The sequence below is a fragment of the Chelonoidis abingdonii genome, chromosome 5 (assembly GCF_003597395.2).
Source record: "Chelonoidis abingdonii isolate Lonesome George chromosome 5, CheloAbing_2.0, whole genome shotgun sequence".
Taxonomy (NCBI): Eukaryota; Metazoa; Chordata; order Testudines; family Testudinidae; genus Chelonoidis; species Chelonoidis abingdonii.
Genome location: NC_133773.1, coordinates 147,495,181 through 147,513,298, shown reverse-complemented (window position 1 = coordinate 147,513,298; position 18,118 = coordinate 147,495,181). Strand labels below are relative to the sequence as shown.

The window sequence follows — 18,118 nt, the reverse complement described above, 5'->3', positions numbered from 1 at the left end:
AGCGTTGCTCCCGGCGTGTTAGTGGCTCTAACTCTCCCCACAGCTCCAAAGCAGTTCTCTTCCACACCCCTTGGGGTGTCTGGAGGATGGCAGGGGGCACCTCAAGCAGGACTGCTGAGCATGCGCTGTGATGTGCTGCATGCGGGAGGGAGTGGGAACCCTGGCTGGAGCAGAGAGGAGGCGTGAGAGCGGAGGAGACTGGAGTTGGTACAGGGTGTGGCCGGAGATGTATGCCCGGGTGTGATGTGGGATCACAGGGTGGGGGGAGCGTGTGTGCTCATGACAGAGCTGATGTGGCAGGGAAGACATGTAGGTGCCCACGGTGTGAAGCGTGTGTGCAAGTGGGTGCAGCATTGTGAAATGGACCATAGGGCACTCTCCTAACCTGCCCTGGGCTGGGCTGTATCTACTATTGCTTGGAGAAATAGAACCAAGGGCCCTGCAGCGGCCAGTGACTCCAATTGCCTCTGACACGAGGAGTGACAGGGGTCTAACTCCGGACACATACTGTAGTGCCCGAAGTGAGGGCAGAGGAGGATTCTGTGCCATGCCATTTAGATACAGCGCACGGCAAGCCTAGAGCCTCCAGCTGAAGGTGGTAGGAGGGGGTCTCTGAGTGAAATCCCAACTGAGCTGAGTTGGAAGAGTCCCTGCTCCTCGAGAGGAGATTGCTTTACGGATTGTCCCAGGCCCTCACACCTGGAGTAGCCGGGGGAATGAGGGGCGGCTGCAGGCAGAGCGCCCAGGCCTGTAGTAACCGGGGGAACGAGGGGCGGCTGCAGGCAGAGCGCCCAGGCCTGGAGTAGCCGGGGGAATGAGGGGCGGCTGCAGGCAGAGCGCCCAGGCCTGGAGTAGCCGGGGGAATGAGGGGCGGCTGCAGGCAGAGCGCCCAGGCCTGGAGTAGCCGGGGGAATGAGGGGCGGCTGCAGGCAGAGCGCCCAGGCCTGGAGTAGCCGGGGGAATGAGGGGCGGCTGCAGGCAGAGCGCCCAGGCCTGGAGTAGCCGGGGGAATGAGGGGCGGCTGCAGGCAGAGCGCCCAGGCCTGGAGTAGCCGGGGGAATGAGGGGCGGCTGCAGGCAGAGCGCCCAGGCCTGGAGTAGCCGGGGGAATGAGGGGCGGCTGCAGGCAGAGCGCCCAGGCCTGGAGTAGCCGGGGGAATGAGGGGCGGCTGCAGGCAGAGCGCCCAGGCCTGGAGTAGCCGGGGGAATGAGGGGCGGCTGCAGGCAGAGCGCCCAGGCCTGGAGTAGCCGGGGGAATGAGGGGCGGCTGCAGGCAGAGCGCCCAGGCCTGGAGTAGCCGGGGGAATGAGGGGCGGCTGCAGGCAGAGCGCCCAGGCCTGGAGTAGCCGGGGGAATGAGGGGCGGCTGCAGGCAGAGCGCCCAGGCCTGGAGTAGCCGGGGGAATGAGGGGCGGCTGCAGGCAGAGCGCCCAGGCCTGGAGTAGCCGGGGGAATGAGGGGCGGCTGCAGGCAGAGCGCCCAGGCCTGGAGTAGCCGGGGGACTGAAGTTCAGGATTGAGGAGAGGGAGCGGCAGGCTGAGACTGAGGGGCAGCAGTAGAATTGATGGGGAGAGGGTGCCCTTTCGTGGAAGAGCAGGGGCTGGACACCTTCCACTCGGAACAGCACCATGCAGGGACTTGCAGTTCCCACAGACTGCCTCTTTGTATTCAAGACAGGGAAACAGATGCAGCTCTTGGATGCCTGCTGAACTGCCAGCAGTGTCCTCTGTGGAGCAGCAGGAAAGCCCTTGGCTCAGGGATGATGCACATTTTCTCACTGGCCCATTTGCCATGTTTTGTGTGAGCTGGCTCCCTGCACCCAGGACCCCAGCCTGGTACTGCCCGTGGGGAGCCCAGGACCCTGGCCCTTCACTGCCCCACACAGAGCTGGCTCCCTGCCCCCAGGACCCTGGCCCATCACTGCCCTGCATGAAGCTGGCTCCCTGGCGCAGCCTGTCTGCCCTGCACAGAGCGCCAATGTAGCAGAGCTATTTTTAACAGTTTCTTCTGCTTGAATTGAGCTGTGAACTTGTAGCATGTTTATGCCAAAGGGGCTTCCTTTTCCCTTTTTGCTGAAGAGGCAGCGCTGGAGATCAAAGCTTGTCTCTTTGGGTTTGTGATCTTGCCTGAGCTGAGAGGGAGGGCTCGAAAAGGGCCAGCAACTCCGTGTGGAGGCAGCCGAGTGTGCTAGAAACTTTGCTACCCTTGGGAGGGAACGTGAGAGGAGACATGCTGCAGCTCCTGCGCTGGCTCCATGCTCACACAGTCTCTCTGTTTCCGCAGGTCCAAGGGAGCATGGGAGCCATGAGCTGGGCCTGGACCTGCTGCCATCCTGCCCCCAGGGGGGCCAACCCTGGGGGTGACTAAGACAGAAAAGCAGCCAGGAGAATGGGCTCCTGGTGCCCCAGGCCAGGCTCAGGGCCAGCCAGGGCCAGCTGTGCTGGGGCACTTTGTCGGAAGCTTTAGGGGTAAAGGACAGAGGCAGGACAGCATGCCAAGAAGCCTCATTCCTGCTCCTCCTGTTCAGTTTTCCTCCTGGTCACTATCTCATCAGCAAGACCCACAAGCAGCAGAGGATGAAGCCAGCTGGCCCCCTGGCCAAGCTATGGGCAGCCCTTAACACGGGGCTCCAGCTGCAGCTCTGACAGGTGGAGAAGATGCTCCTTCTGCCAGGTTGCAGCGCATGTACTGCAGCTTCCCAAGCAGCAGGGAGGAGGAGCATGGGAGTGGAGCCTGGGGCCTGAGGGCAGGGCAGGGCCGGGCCTGGCCGGGCGGCACGAGATGGTCAGTAAGGAGACCAGCCCCTGCCTGGCTCGGAGCAATGAGGGCAGCCAGGAGAAAGCCATGACTGTACGCTCGGTGCTGCTCAACCGCGACTCGCCCAACATCGAGACCCGCCTCAAGCACCGACGCAACCGCACCCAGCAGGTACGCTTCAAAGACCTGGTGGATGGCAACCCTGGGGAGGAGGCGAGCCCCCCGCAGGAGCCAACAGCCACACCTGACACCAACACCCCATGTGCCTCTACGCCTCCCAGGGATTCCCCTGAGCTGGTGGCAAACTGTGCCTCGGACGCCCAGTGGGGCTGGCACCAGGCCAAGCAGCGCTCACTGACGCTGCCTGTGCCCAGCAAGGTGTGTCTGAGCACGGCCATCCAGACCTCCCCCAGCCTCCAGCAGCAATTCCCAGCCTCCTGAGTCCTCAGCAAGAGCACCTGCGACTTCGCCCAGCAGGAGGTGCTGGCCGCCGCCTGGGAGCCTAGCAAGAGCCAGACAGGCTGCTGGGGCCCAGCCAGGGCACCCGCCTCCGCCAGAGCCAGCGGGGATCTCCCCCACTGCATCCTCACCAGCCTTTCTGCACACAACCACCTCCCTGCCTCCCCCCTCACCCAGCACACCAGCAGAGAGGGGCAGCCAGGCCCCACTCCACATGCCACTTTGTGCCACGAGTTGACTCCACCGCCCAGGGCTCCTGGCCCACCTTATCCAGGGACCATCAGGTGTGCTGCTGCCAACTATACCTCCCAGCAAAAGGGCTGCCCACCAGCGTCCAGCCCCGGCCTCTGCTCCCCCCAGCCCCCTGCATACACCAGAAACTGTGGGAGCCCTAAGGGCCGCCATGGTGCCCCTGCTCCATGTCCCCTGCACCCTCCCTCTGTGCCATGTGGACAGTCTGGGCCACCTGTAGAGCCACGGCCTCAAAGCAGGAGCCAGTTTGAGCAGAACCTGCCATCCCAGCCTGCTCATAACCACGTTGCCGGCAGCCATGGGCTCGGCCAATCAGCTCAGTGTCCCTCCCAAAGAGACCCCACTGCTGCCCTGCAGCAGCAACACAGCTCGTCCTGGGGCAGCCCCAGCTGCCTCCCTTCAAACCACACCCCCAGTGCAGTCCTGCCACCACCAAGCCTGCCCAGTACTACAGCCACCATGCTGAAGAAGACACCAGCCACCCTCAGCCACCAGGCTCCCAGCAGTGGATGGGCCCAGTCTGTGGCTGCAAGGCCCAGCATCTGCAGCCAGCTGAAGGCCACCCAGACCGAGTGTGGCCTCATGAACTTGGAGGAGCCTCAGCAACTGACCTCCACATCCAGCCAAGAGCAACCCCCGAGGACACAGCAATTCACCCGGACTCCAGGGGCCCCTTGGAGCAACGAGCCGCTGGGTGAGCCCTGTCTGACGGCCAAGCAGCTGGAGACTCTGCACCAAGTTCAGGACCTTCTGCAATTGGTGGTTGCAGCCAAAGGGCAAGTGGGTCTGTCCAAGGGGGATGAGCATTTCCTAACATCTCAGGGACATGTGGGTGTGGGGCCTGGGCAAATGGGGGACCTACAGTCCCAGCTGCAGTCCCTGGAAGGGGTGCTGGAGACCAGCCAACAAACCATCAAGATGCTGCTGGATGTCATCCAGGACCTGGAGAAGAAGGAGGCCCAGCGGGATGGGTGAGCAGCAGGGTGCAGGTGGGCTGCCGGGAGGGGGAAAGACAAAGTGCACAACTCCCTGCCATAGGTTTGGCTCAGCAATCAAACATGGTATCAGGTCAGGGAAGGATAACACTACTCCAGAGAACTTCGACCTACTGTCCAAACAGCACTGACCCAATGCCAGGCCGCTGACCCCCAGCTGTCCATGGGGCACCAGCCCTGCCATGCCTGCTCTCAGGCCTCCTCATCCCCTGCCAACACACATCTGCCCTCCCCCTTGGGTCACAGGGGTAATCCAGTCTCCGGGCACAGCGTGTCTTGGCCGTTCTACTGAGTCTGCCAGCCAGCATAAAGCACAGGGATGAGTGTGTGTCATGGGAGCGGAGATCCCCAAACTCATCTCAGACAGGGCCCTTAGATGGGAACTGCTGTCAGGCCCTCCTGAGCCAGGTAGGATTCAAACGGGTTCCCTGCAGGAGAGAGGCGCCGGAGCTCGTTAGCACTATCCTGAAGCAGCCAGGCCCTGTACCTACTATTGCTACCCCTTGGAGAGTGAGGCTGCTGTCTTGAAAGATCAGTTCAAGTGCAGACTTTTCTGCAGCTCACACAGGCAATGCCTCCTACCAGTGCACTCAGTTGCTAGCAAACCCATTGCACAATTAAATGTCCTACCTTCTTAGAGGGACAGTTCTTATTAAACAAAATACAAACACTAAAACTACACCAGTAAAACAAATGCTAACACTGTCACGGAGTGTGGGGGAGTCCGGCCCTGCACCCCTCTTCCTGGGACTCACAGTGACTCTCAGCCAGCCAGTAAAACAGAAGGTTTATTGGACAACAGGAACGCAGGTTACAGCAGAGCTTGCAGGCACAGTCAGGACCCCTCAATCGAGTCCTTCTGGGCTTTCAGGGTGCTTGGATCCCAGCTTAGGATACCCTGAATTCCGCCCCACAGCCCCAAACCCAGACTGAAAAACTACTTCCCTCCTGCCGGCCCCTTCCTTTGTCCTCCTTCCCAGGCAAAGGTGTTGACCTTTCCCCTCCCTTACCTAGCTCAGGTTCCAGGCTCTGGTATTGTCCATCCCCTGAAGTCCTCCCCTGCTCTCCCATTCCCGACACAGACAGCCCCTACTCCATCACAAACACACCATCCAGATGTACCTCCCCATAGGATGGTTTGCAATACAAAATAACAATGCTAATTGCAGAGTCCTCACACTGTGAGAGTCATTAACAGAGTTTGAACCCATGAGTTGCAGATCCACCACTTAGACTTCCACAGCTCTGGGGGATGAGGAGTGAGGAAAGCTTGCTAATATCCTCTGTGTGGGTCAGCCCATGGAGCAAGACAGGACACATTGTCACCATTCCATGAGTGTTTGGGAGCTAGTGGTGGGATGCTGGTATCAGGGTTACTGGGGACAGAGCATGATTTAGTAGTTCTAGACATTACAGCCAAACAACTATGCTTCAGTTTGAGTTGTCTGCAAGGACTGAACTCAAGGCTTGGATCTAAATACACAACCTGCTCCATTAGCGTGAAAGTAGTAACAGACTCAGGTTATGTCCACACTGCAAACCCCCTCCACAACAGTGAGTCGCAGCCCAGGTCAACTGATGTGGGCTTGGCCTTTGGCGCTGAAAACAGCAGTGTAGACATCTGGGCTTGGGCTGGAGCTGGCTCTGGGACCCCCACCCCCTTTCACTGGATTTCAGAGCCCGGGCTCCAGCCAAAATCTGAATGTCTGCGCTGCTATCGTTAGCCCCAGAGCCTGAGCCCTGCCAACGACAGTTCATCGATCGGGGCACTGAGACTTACTGCCAGAGGTGCGGCTCATTTCTTTTTGCAGGGTAACCCTATCCTCAGAATCCTCCATATGGGATGTACCATGAGGGAGTGACAGCAAGCCGCACTGCATCAGTGGGGTTACACATGCATTTAGCACATTGCTTCAGAAAGGCTGCAGAGCAAAGTGGATGAGATTTGGGTCTGTCATATTAAGCACGTGGATTCGGGACCTAGGCCTATCTGTAGAGATCTGGTGGAACCTCCTAGTTCTCTGTAAACCAGGTGAATGCTAGCTGCCTTCGTCTAGGTTGTGGTGTGAGCCATGGGTTACTAGTGGTTGTGAGGGACAATAATATATTTGCACCAGTGGAAGAGCTGGGCTTAGAATTCACGTTCTCCTGGTTTACAGCTCAGCATGCCTTGCCTTTGGGTCACGCATGTATTCTGGCCCCTTGCCTGTACAATGTGGATTGGCAGAGAGGAATGCAAGACTCGGCAGCTGATTTGCACTGCTCTCTCCAGAAAAAGGAATCTACAGCAGCAGTGAGAGCACAGACTGACTCCCCAAGGCGGCCTCTGTTGTTGGGGATCCAGGCCTCCCTGCTGTGTGCAGTCAGGGCTCTCCAAACAAAGCACTCAGTGTTCATGTCTGTTCATTTCACTGATACTGCTGCTCCTGGGAATGGGGATGTGGGAGCAGCACCAGTGCCCCTGATGCGTGCCAGACATGGGGCCCAAAGTGTGAGTCTGCCCCTCCCTGGAGACCAGAACATCCACCTCTACCAGTGTGCCTGAAGCATGGCCAGTTCTGGTGTCTGCATTTCAAAAAGAACGTTAAAGTTTGGAAGAGAGTCAGAGAAGAGCTACAACGATTCGAAGTTCTGGCAAACCTGCCTTAATAGTGAGAGGCTTAAGAAGCTCAAGCTATGCAGTTTATCCAAGAGAGGGATAAGAGGGGATGTATTGCAACTGGTTACTGCCTGCATGGGGAGCAGAGGGCTCGTTAATCTAGCAGACAAAGGCAAAATGAGATCAGTGGCTGAATGCTAAAGCTAGAAATAAGGAGCAGTTTTTTTCTAAGGGCATGTTGCTTTAACGTGGCTGTGCAGTCATGGCACAGCGCTGGGAGGGAGTTTTCCCAGCGCTGTAAAAAAACCGCCCCAATGAGGGAAGTAGCTATCAGAGCTGGAAGCACAGCTCCCAGCATTTTCACTCTCCTGAGCGAGAAAGTTGCAATGCTGAAAAGTAGCAGTGTGGACGAGGCCTAAGTGTGGGTAATTAACCACTTGAACAACTTACGGAGGATTGTGGTAGATTCTCCATCACTCTTAAATGAAGAGTGGATCTCTTTGTCAAAGAGGCACCGTAGCTCAAACAGAACTTCCATATGGGCTTACCGCAGAAATTACTGGGTGAGGTTCTGTGGCCTACACTCTGGGTGGTCAGACTAAATGATCACAGTAGTACCCTTCTGGCCTTAAAAATATACAAAAGCCTAGACATGTAGCACTGGAGGGGACTTTGCTAGGTCATCTAGTTCAGTCCCCTGCACTGAGGCAGGACTCGGTATTATACAGATCATCACCGACGGGTTTGTCTAACCCAGGAGTGGGCAAAACTATGGCCCGCAGGCCACATCTGGCCCGCCAGCCGATTTAATCCAGCTCTCAAGTTCTTGCTCAGGAGCAGGGTCGGGGGCTGCACCGTGCACGTGTGCTGTGGCTCCCAGAAGTAGTGGCATGTACCCCCTCTGGCTCCTATGTTTAGGGGCAGCCAGGGGGCTCCATGTGTTGCCACGCTCACAGGCGCCGCCCTCGCAGCTCCCATTGGCCAGGAGCTGCAGCCAGTGGGAGCTGCAGGGGCAACGCCTGTGAGCAGGGCAGCACACAGAGCTGCCTGGCTGCGCCTCTGTGTAGAAAGCGAGGGGGGACATGCAGCTGCTTCCAGGAGCTGCTTGAGGTAAGTGCTGCCTGAGCCTGCATCTCTGACCCCTCGCATGCCCCAACCCCCTGCCCCAGCCCTGATCCCCCTCCTGCCCTCCAAACCCCTCAGTCCCAGCCCGGAGCACCTTCCTATACCGCAAGCCCCTCATCCCCAACCCCACCCCAGAGCTTGCACCCCAAGCCGGGGCCCTCACTCTCCCGCACCCAGCACCCTGCCCCAGCCCAGAGCCCCCACCCGCACCCTGAACTCCTCATTTCTGGTCCCACCCTAGAGCCCTCACCCCCCCAGTGCCCCAGCCCCTCCTGCCCTCCGAACCCCTCAGTCCCAGCCTGAAGCACCCTCCTGCACCCTAAAAGGCTCATCCCACCCCACAGCACACCCCAGCCCCGCGGCCCCCCCTTACGCCCAACCCCCTTGCCACCAGCCCTGGACCCTTCCAGCACTCTCGACTAGACCTAAACTCCTCTTTTTCTGGCCAATCGCAGAGCCCTCACCCACTGCACGCACACCTATCAAACACCCCATTTGTAAGAATCACGCCGCCGTACACAATTTCCATACCCAGATTGAGCCTCTACTGGCCAAAAAGTGCCCCCCCTGGTCTAACATGTTCATTAAGCTCAAAGAGGGAGGTTCCACCGACCTCCTAGATAATTTGTTCCAGGCTTAACCACCTGACGTTAGGAAGATTGTTTTCTGATTATCAACTAAACATCCCCTGCTGCAGTTTTTGCCTCTTGTCCTGTCCTCAGTGGACAAGGAGAACAGTTTGTCACCCTCCTCTTTATAACAACCTTTTACATACATGAAGACAGTTTTCATGGCCCCCTTCAGTCTTCTCTTCTCCAGACTAAACAAACCCAATGCTTTCAATCTTTCCTCATAGGTCATATCATTTTTGGTGCTCTTCTCTGGACTTTCTCTAATTTGTCCACACCTTTTCTGAAGTGTGATGCCCAGAAGAGGACTCAATACTCCAGAGGAAGCCTTATCAGTGCTGAGTAGAGCAGAAGAATTACATCTCGTGTCTTGCTGACAACAATCCTGCTAATACATCCCAGAATGTTTGACTTTTTTTTGCAACAGTGTTACATTGTTGACAGGCCCGGCTCTAGGCCACAGTGTGCCAAGCGCGCGCTTGGGGTGGCATGTTATGGGGGGCGCTCTGCCGGTTGCCGAGAGGGCAGCAGGAGGCTCCGGTGGACCTCCTGCAGGCGTGCCTGCGGATGATCCGCTGGTCCTGCAGCTACAGTGGACCTCCCGCAGATGTCCCTATGGAGGATCTGCTGGTCCCGCGGCTCAGGTGGACCTCCCGCAGGCGTGCCTGCAGATGCTCCACTGGAGCCGTGGGAGCAGTGGACGCTCCGCAGGGACGCCTGCGGGAGGTCCACTGGAGCTGCGGGACCGGTGAGCAGCAAAGCGCCCCCTGTGGCGTGCCGCCGTGCTTGGGGCGGCGAAATGGCTAGAGCCGGCCCTGATTGTTGACTCATATTTCATTTCTGATCCACTAGAACCCCCAGGTCCCTTTTCACAGTACTCCTACCTAGACAGTCATTGCCTACTTTGTATTTGTGCAATTGATTGTTCCTTCCTAAGTGGAAGACCTTGCATTGTCCTGATTGAATTTCATCCAATTTATTTCAGACCATTTCTCCAGTATTTCCAGATCATTTTGAATTCTAATCCTATCCTCTAAAGCCCCTGCAACCCCTCCCGGCTTGGTATCACCATCCCCAGACTTGATAAGCGTGATCTCTATGCCACTGTCCACATTATTTATCAAGATATTGACTAGAATCAGACCTAGAACAGATCCTTATGGGACCCTACTCAGTATGCCATTCCAGCTTGACAGTGAACCATTGATAACTACTCTCCGAGTACCGTTTTCCAACCTGTTGTGTACCCACCTTATCGTTGGTTCGTCTATGATCTATATCCCTAGTTTGTTTGTGAGACTCATAGACTCATAGGTCAGAAGGGACCAATATGATCATCTAGTCTGACCTCCTGCACAAGGCAGACGATCATGTGAGACTATCAAAAGCCTTAGTAAAGTTGAGATATATCCCATATACTGCTTCCCCTTGTCTACCAGGCTTCTTGGTTTGACATGACTTGTTCTTCACAAATCCATTTTGACTGTTACTTATCACCTTATCTTTGAGGTGCTTACAAACTGATTGCTTGATTATTTGTTTCATTATCTTTATGGGCATAGAATTTAAGCTGACTGGTCTACAATTCTCTGGGTTGTCCTTATTCCCCTTTTTATAGACAGGTACTATATTTGCCCTTTTCCAGGCCTCTGGGATCTCTCCTGTCCTCCACGAGTTCTCAGAGATAATTGTTAATGGCTCAGAGATCTCTTCAGCCAGTCCCCTAAATATTCTAGGATGTATTTCCCCAAACCCTGCTGACTTGAAAACATCTAACTTGTCTAAGCAATTCTTAACTTGTTCTTTCCCTATTTTAGCCTCAGGTCCTACCACAGTCACACTGATGTTCACTATGTTAGTCATGTGATCACTGCTAGCCTTTTGGCATTTAACATGAATCTAGATACTGTGTGCCGTCCTGGCCATCTCACCTCACCTACTGTACTGCAGAATTAGGGGGAGCTCAGAGATGAAGGAGCAACAAGAATGATTTGAGTCTTGGAGAAATTCTCTCATGAGGGTCTGACCAGCCTGGTATTGCTCCCTTAGAGAGGAGATGCATTAGAGGAGATTGGGCTATGAAATACTGAATGGGCTGGAGATGGGTGGTAGAAGCAGGAGCTCCTGTTCTCCCTGGTTCACAGCACATGGACAGGCAATGGAACTGAATGGGGAAACTTCAAACCGATCAAAGGAAATACTTTCATACACACTGTAATTATTTTTTGGAACTCTCTACCACAGGATGGTGTTAGGGCCAAGAACTTAAGATTTAAAGCAGGGCTAGGCATCTGTGTGGAGAACAGAGGAACGTACTCGTGTGTGAGAATAGTTGATGCTCAGAAGCGAGTCCAGGAATGGATTGACTCCAGTCCTGAGACAGGGCTTATCACCTCGTGGGCTGGATGAGACCACAGTTGGAGCACATGACCCCACTTCTGCCTGCTGTAAGGTTTCTTACACCTTCCACAGAGGCAAATGGTCCTGGCCCCCATCAGAGATAGGAGACAGGGCTAAATGGGCCATGGGGCTGACTCAGGCTGGCAAGTCCAGCTGCTGTCTTTATCTGTTGTGACAAAGTTCTTCCTCTACCTTGGAGGGTCCTGCGCTTATTGGCAGATTTGCTCACCTCACAGATTCACCCTGTGGGTCGGGAAACCGCCACATTCCAGGTCAATTCCTCCTGTGTTTGATCAGGAGTTGGGAGGTTTGGAGGGAACCCGGGCCTGCCCTCTATTCCAGGTTCCAGCCCAGGGCCCTGTGGACTGCAGCTGTCTAGAGTGTAGTCCTGGTACAGTTGCGCAACAGCTACAACTCCCTGGGCTACTTCCCCATGGCCTCCTCCCAACACCTTCTTTGTCCTCACCACCGGACCTTCCTCCTGATGGCTGATAACACCTGTATTTCTCAGTCCTCCAACAGGATGCCTACTCACTCTCAGCTTCTTGCACACCTCTTGCTCCCAGTTCCTCGCACACACTTCCTCTCCTCTGGCTCTCTTTGGCCTGACTGGAGTGAGCCCTTTTATAGCATCAGAGGGGCCTTAATTATAGTCAGGTGCTTAGCAGTCTCACCTGACTCTTACCAGGTTAATTGGAGTCAAGTGTTCTCATTAGTGTAGAGCAGCTCCTGCTCTGGTCACTCAGGGAAAAGAAAACTGCTTATTCAGTGACCAGTATATCTCCCTTCTACTACTCTGCTGTTCCCAACTGGCCTGAGTCTATCACACTGTCCATCCAGCTTGATCCTTCTAATGGTTTCCTCATCCCACAAATGCTACATTATACCAACAAGGGGCTGTCTCCATGCTTCTTGCACTATCAGCTATGGAGGGCACATGTACAAAGTGTGTCGTGTTTGGGGCGAGGTTCACTCCAGGCTTTCTACAGGCCACAGGCTCCCCAGAGAGCTCAGAGTGCAAAGGACCACCAGGTTTTCTGCTAAGCTACCATGAGGAGGCGTTCCAGCAGGGTGATCATGTAGGTGATCATGTACCCAGTGGCGGCTCCAGGCACCAGCCTTCCAAGCGCATGCCTGGGGTGGCAAGCCACAGGGGGCACCCTGCCAGTCACTGTGAGCGTGGCAGTCAGGCTGCCTTCAGTAGCATTTCTGCGGGAGGTCCACCAGTCCCACGGATTTGGCGGTGGGTACGCCGAAGCCGCAGGACTGGGGACCTCCTGCAGGCGTGCTGCCGAAGACAGCCAGCCTGCTGTGCTTGGGACGGCAAAAAAGCTAGAGCTGCTCCTGCTCCTACGACCCTGATCTGCAACCTGGTGAGAAGCATGAAGTCTGTTCTGAGTCAGGGAAGGGTTGGTCCTGCTTTGAGCAGGGGGTTGGACTAGATACCTCCTGAGGTTCCTTCCAACCCTGATATTCTGTGATACTAACTCAGCTTGGCCCTGCACTGAAAACTAAATGATACAAACGGGGGAGTGGTAAATAGTGAAATGGACAGGTCATTGCTAGAGAGCGAGCGGGATCCCTTGGCAACCTGTATGCAAATAAAAAATACACATTCTAATATGGCTACCTGTGAACGCGTACATCTAGCAACAAGAACTAGGCCACGCTTACAGAGTGGGGGACTCTATCCTGGGAGCAGGGACTCTAGAAGTATCACATGGGGAACAAGTATTTAATAAGGGGCTCCTCAGTCCAGCAGAGAAATGTATAACCTGATCCAATGGCTGGGAGTTGAACATAGACAAATTCAGACTGGAAATAAGGCATAAACTTTTACCAATGAGCAGGGATGAAAGTAACTAAAAGGACTTACCGGTAGGCTGGAGTCCTGAGTGGGGGCGTGGCCTCAACCGGAAAAGGCAAGGCCTGTAAAGATTTAAAGGCCCTGCGGCTCCAGCTGTGGCTGGGAGCCCCAGGGCCTTTAAATCACACCCCAGAGCTACCAGCTGCAGAGGTGTCTGGGAGCCCCGGGGCTGTAGGGCGAAATAAAGGCCCGGGGCTGCGGCCACCACAGAGCTCCAGGCCTTTTAAATCCAGACCCGAGCCCAGCAGATGGGCTCGGATGGGGATTTAAAGGGCCAGAGGCTGCAGCTGCTGTGGAGAGCCCCACGCCCTTTAAAGCGCTGCCCAAGCCCTGCTGCCAGAGCTCCAGTGGTGATTTAAAGGGCCTGGGGCTCCCCGCAGTGGCCAGAGCGCTGGGCCCTTTACATTCCCACCCAAGCCCAGCTGCTGGAGCTCCGGCGGTGATTTAAAGGGCCGAGGGCTCCCCACAGCGGCTGGAGCTCCAGGCCCTTTAAATCACCTTCAGGGAAGCCAGTCCAGTCCGGCATTGCATACCAGCTCTTGACGGTACATGGGACCGGACTGGACCGGCTTACTTTCACCTCTGCCAGTGAGAGTAATTAACCACTGGAACAATTTACCAAGGGTGGAGGCGGATTCTGTATCACTGACAATCTCTCAGTCAAGATTGGCTGTTTTTCTAACAGCTCTGCTCTGGGAATTATTGCGGGGCTGGTCTCTGGCCTGTGCTATACAGAGGGTCAGACTAGCTGATCACAATGGCCCCTGCTGGCCTGAGAATCTATGCAAACCATCTAGTATGAGTGGCACAGGCTCATCCTAACCCTCTGCTCACACTGGCATTACCTCCCGGAGATGGGTCTGAGCCACTGTCTCTGTTGTGCTGAGGAGAAAGCAGTGGCAGGTTGCCTGGAGAGAGTGAGAGGTGGAAGCCAGGAGTCCTGGGTTCCTATAACCCAGCCTTCCCATCCCATAGGCAAGATCCTGGAGGCTTCCCTGTCTCCTCTCCAAAAGCTGTGAGTGATGCTGCCACCCCACCCACAGCTCTGCTGCCTGTGGTCCGGATCCTCAGCCCCACTTTCTTAGCCCCTCTTCGTGTGACACTCCCTCAGGATGCTCTCCATGCCCCTTGTCGTCGTCTTGCCATCTGTAGTTCTCCAGGAAGTTTTCCGATCACCCTGGCCCATTGGCTCCTGCTCTGTTGCCTCACTGATGTCACTATCCTACCTATGGCAACGGAGTGATGTTACAGACCCTTGGGGAGTTCTTACAGGGAGGGGTCTGAGAGACACTGGGAACAGCAACCCCAGGGCTCCTTGCTCATGGGGTTTCTGCTCTGTTGTAGGCGACACTCATACCGGACAGGGCAGGATATCGCCAACTGTGGGACCTGCCGGGACTGCGCGTGCATAATCTACAGGTAAGAGCCACCTCGCCAACCCTGGGACGGATCCCCAGCTTGGTTCCCTTCCTGCCTCCACCGACCAAGCCTGTAGCAGAATTCCCTGTTTGGCCTCCCTCCTGCAGTGACTGGCAGTTTGGTGCTGTTACTAACTTAGCGCTGGGGACCCTTCAGAGACCAGCAAACCTGGCCTGGGAGAAGGCAAAGCACCCCCTCAGGGACTCTGCACTCTGTGAGCGGGTCAGCAGCAGTCTGGGCTCTCAGCAAGAGAGAATGGGAGCAGCCTCCTTAAACCTCACAGTGTGGAGCAGTGCCAGTTACAGAGCCCTCCAGGGGCAGGGGGGGTCACGCTGCCTCTCCATTGGCCCTCACTTCAGACTCAACATGCCCTTATGGTCCACACGCACATGATCTCCCCCCCTACACACACTTTTATTGCTGAAAATGGCTGCCACCAGAAGTGCAGCCTTCCAAAGCAGGGCCCTCGGGCTGGCTGTCTCTGCTAGGGCTTCTCTGCAGCCCCTGCAAGGCAACACAGTCCCAGACATAGCAGGTCTCACATGCTACTTGGAAGGGGCCCACAGGGCGTGCACTGGCACTGGGTTATGCAATTCTCTCCAGCCCTCACCTTGCACACCGGAGGGGTAGCCCCCCCAATTGTCTCTGTGGAGGGCACAACAGGACTGAGGTGCTTCACCCCACACATAGGGGTAGAAATGATTGACTCGTCACTGGAACAGGGAGTGCCCTAACCACTGGGCTCCAGTGTCCTTCTTGTTCTCAGGCCCAGTGCCTATTTACTGATAGCACATAGCCTGTGTTTAGGGCACTCTCCTGGGAGCTGAGAAACCCAGGTTCAAATCCTGATTCCTCATCAGGCAGAGGAGGGTCTCCCACATCCTGGGTGAATGCTTTAATCACGAGGCTCCAAGTTATAAAGTGTGGGTACTCCTCCGCCCCCAGCTTTTATGTCAGTTTAGGTGGGCTCTGAGCATGCCTACTGGATCAGGCCCCAAAGGCAAGACTGGGGGGAGAATGCCTAGCTTAAGAATCCTGCTGGGACTTAGGTATAGAGGTGGCTGAGCACATGCCCAGCCACCAAAATTTAGGCATTTCAGGGCTTTTAACAGTGGAAACTCAAGCACCTAGAACTCGGCAGCAGCTGAGCAAGGCTAATGTGAATTCCAGTGGTGCCTAAATGCTGGACTTAGGTATCTAACTGCAACGTTAGCAGCCTATGTCTCTTTGTGAATCTAGCCCTTTAAAAAAAAATTAAAAGCTGAGATTCCCACATAATCACATGACTCCAGGAGCTGGTGCTTTAGGAAAAACACCAAATGTCGCATACCTGACAATAAAACCATGTGAGCTGGCACTCCTGCATCATAAACCCAACAATGCACATCCAGGACAGGAGAATGACTTCCCTGGATCTCCTGCCCACAGGCAAGCAGGACCCCTGGGTCCACATACAGAGCCAAAACTTCACACACTACCCACCTCCCCTCACCCTGGCAGGCTACTGCCTTACTCTGCTCCACTCCCTAAAAGAAGCAGGAGCTACTTTGGTTGATACAGCCTAGACCTATACCATCCAGTCAGGAAACAGACATCACACCACATGACCACTCACATTAAGTACTCAAAACAGACATCACTAAGGTTTGTGAAACCGCCCCAAGTCCCACATCTGCATAAAGCAACCCACCTGCCAATTGCGAATACAAAGTAGGCATAGGTGCTGACTTTCCAAAGTGCTGGGGGACCGGGGGGGTGCTTGACCCCAGGCCTCAGGCTCCACCCCTTCCCCCAAGGCTCCACCCTCATCCCACCTCTTGCTGCAGAGTTCTGTCCCTCCCCCAAACATGACACTCGCTCCTCCCCTCTCCCTCCCAGCCTCCTGCACACTGCGAAACAGCTGATCACAGCAGGCTGAAGGCACGAGAGAGGAGGAGGCGCTGATCTGCAGGGGTGCCGGCGGATGGGAAGCACTGGGAGGGTGAGGGGAGCTGATAGGTGGGCTGCCAGTGGGTGCTCAGCAGCCACCCTGGAGCACCACAGAGTCAGCACCTATGAAAGTAGGGGATGAGGAGCAATGTGCAAACAGACACCCCCTAACGGTTCCTTAACAGGCCCCTATGCCCAAGGGAGTCCTGGCCTGTGGGAGACAGGTGAAGGACAGAGGTGCTGATGTATCCCAGGAAGGCCATTGCAGACCTGATGCACTCAGATGGAAGAGCCCAGTGCAAGGAAGTCTTGTCAGCCGTAGCTGGGTCACTGGGGAGCCGATGCTCAGCTTTGTTGGCTGCACAGTATAAGCCACGCTCTACATCTCAAAGTGGGCCAGGCACACAGGAGGGGTGCGCACTTAGTGCACAGACTCAAGAACTTTCAGCTGTGCCTTTGTGCCCGGGGACCTGTGCCTGGCAAAGCTAGGCCTGACATAGCAGGGGTAAGGCTGTGGGCTGAGATTGAGGAGCATCGGCAGAGCTACAGTGGGACCAAATACTTCTAACAGGCTCTTCTATCTAGCAGACAAAGGTAAATATGATCCAGTGGCTGGAAGCTGAAGCTAGACAAATTCAAATAGGAAACTGGAACATCGCAATTAAAACAGCCCTGCAGCCCGAGCCCCAAGAGTCCGAGTCAGCAGACATGGGAAATCCAGTGGCTGCAATGCTTGGAAGCGAGACAAATTCAAAGTACACTAAGGCACACGTTTATGTGAGGGTAACTAGAACAGTGTAGCCAGGGATATGGTGGATTCTCAGTCGCTTGGAGTCTTTAAATCAGGATTCGATGACTCTCTTGCCACAGGATATGCTCCAGCTCAACCAGAAGTTCTGGGCTTGATGCAGGAGTCACTGGATGAACTGCTCTGGCCTGTGTTATGCAGGTTAGATTGGTTCATCATGATAGTTCCTGCTGGCTTTAAGTCTGTGCCCTGTGTGGGGAGCCCATGGCTGGAATAGTGGGTTCTGAGGGGTGAGATCAAGGGGCATCAGCAGAGCTGCATGTCTGTTTGGGGAGCTCCCTAAGCCTCCTTCCCCTCTCACCGGCCAGCACTCTGTGCCCTTCCCATCTGACTGAGCTAAGGAGCCTTTGCTGGAAAGTGAGGCTGTTGGTAAATGCCTTGCGAAAGCTCTGCATGGGAAGTGACAGCCCCTCCAAACTGTCACCTCCTGCTGGGCCCCATCAGCCTGTGCTGCTTCTCCACTGTGGCAGACCCTCCCCCAGCCCTGACATGCCTCCTCCTTGGGTAATGGGCCCTAGTGCATGGAGTTTGGGATCCCAGGGGCTCAACTCTTAGTCCTCTGTGCCTGGGGGCAAGGAGTGCCTGTCGCCATTTCCCTCTTTCCACAGGTCCACCCCAGTCCATGGCAAAGAAGCCACAAAGCCCTGAGCAAGAGAAAGGGGGAGGGAAGGGGGACAGCTGTTGCTTGGCCTGTGAGTGAGGGAGGGCTGGGGGACACTGTCCCCATTACCGTGTAGGAGGGGGGTGTCATAAACAGATAGCTAAGGGTTAATGTTTCTTTTACCTGTAAAGGGTTAACAAAGGGAACCAAACACCTGACCAGAGGACCAATCAGGAAACAAGATTTTTCAAATCTCAAGGGAGGGAAGTTTTGGGTGTGT

At 55.5% G+C, this 18,118-nt stretch overlaps 2 protein-coding genes across 2 annotated transcripts in view; one reads left to right on the top strand and one right to left on the bottom strand.

The window, feature by feature from the left end:
• Positions 1–18,118, bottom strand: part of LOC116829840 (dedicator of cytokinesis protein 2-like) — a 248,983-nt gene that overhangs the window by 152,127 nt on the left and 78,738 nt on the right. The window lies entirely within an intron of this gene.
• Positions 2,287–18,118, top strand: part of LOC116828199 (INSYN2B protein-like) — a 23,617-nt gene continuing 7,785 nt past the window's right edge. Inside the window, exons 1-2 of the mRNA XM_032786251.2 lie at positions 2,287–4,437; positions 14,426–14,500. Coding sequence (XP_032642142.2) covers positions 3,926–4,437; positions 14,426–14,500 — 587 coding nt within the window. The 5' untranslated portion in view covers positions 2,287–3,925. The remainder of the gene's footprint in view (positions 4,438–14,425; positions 14,501–18,118) is intronic.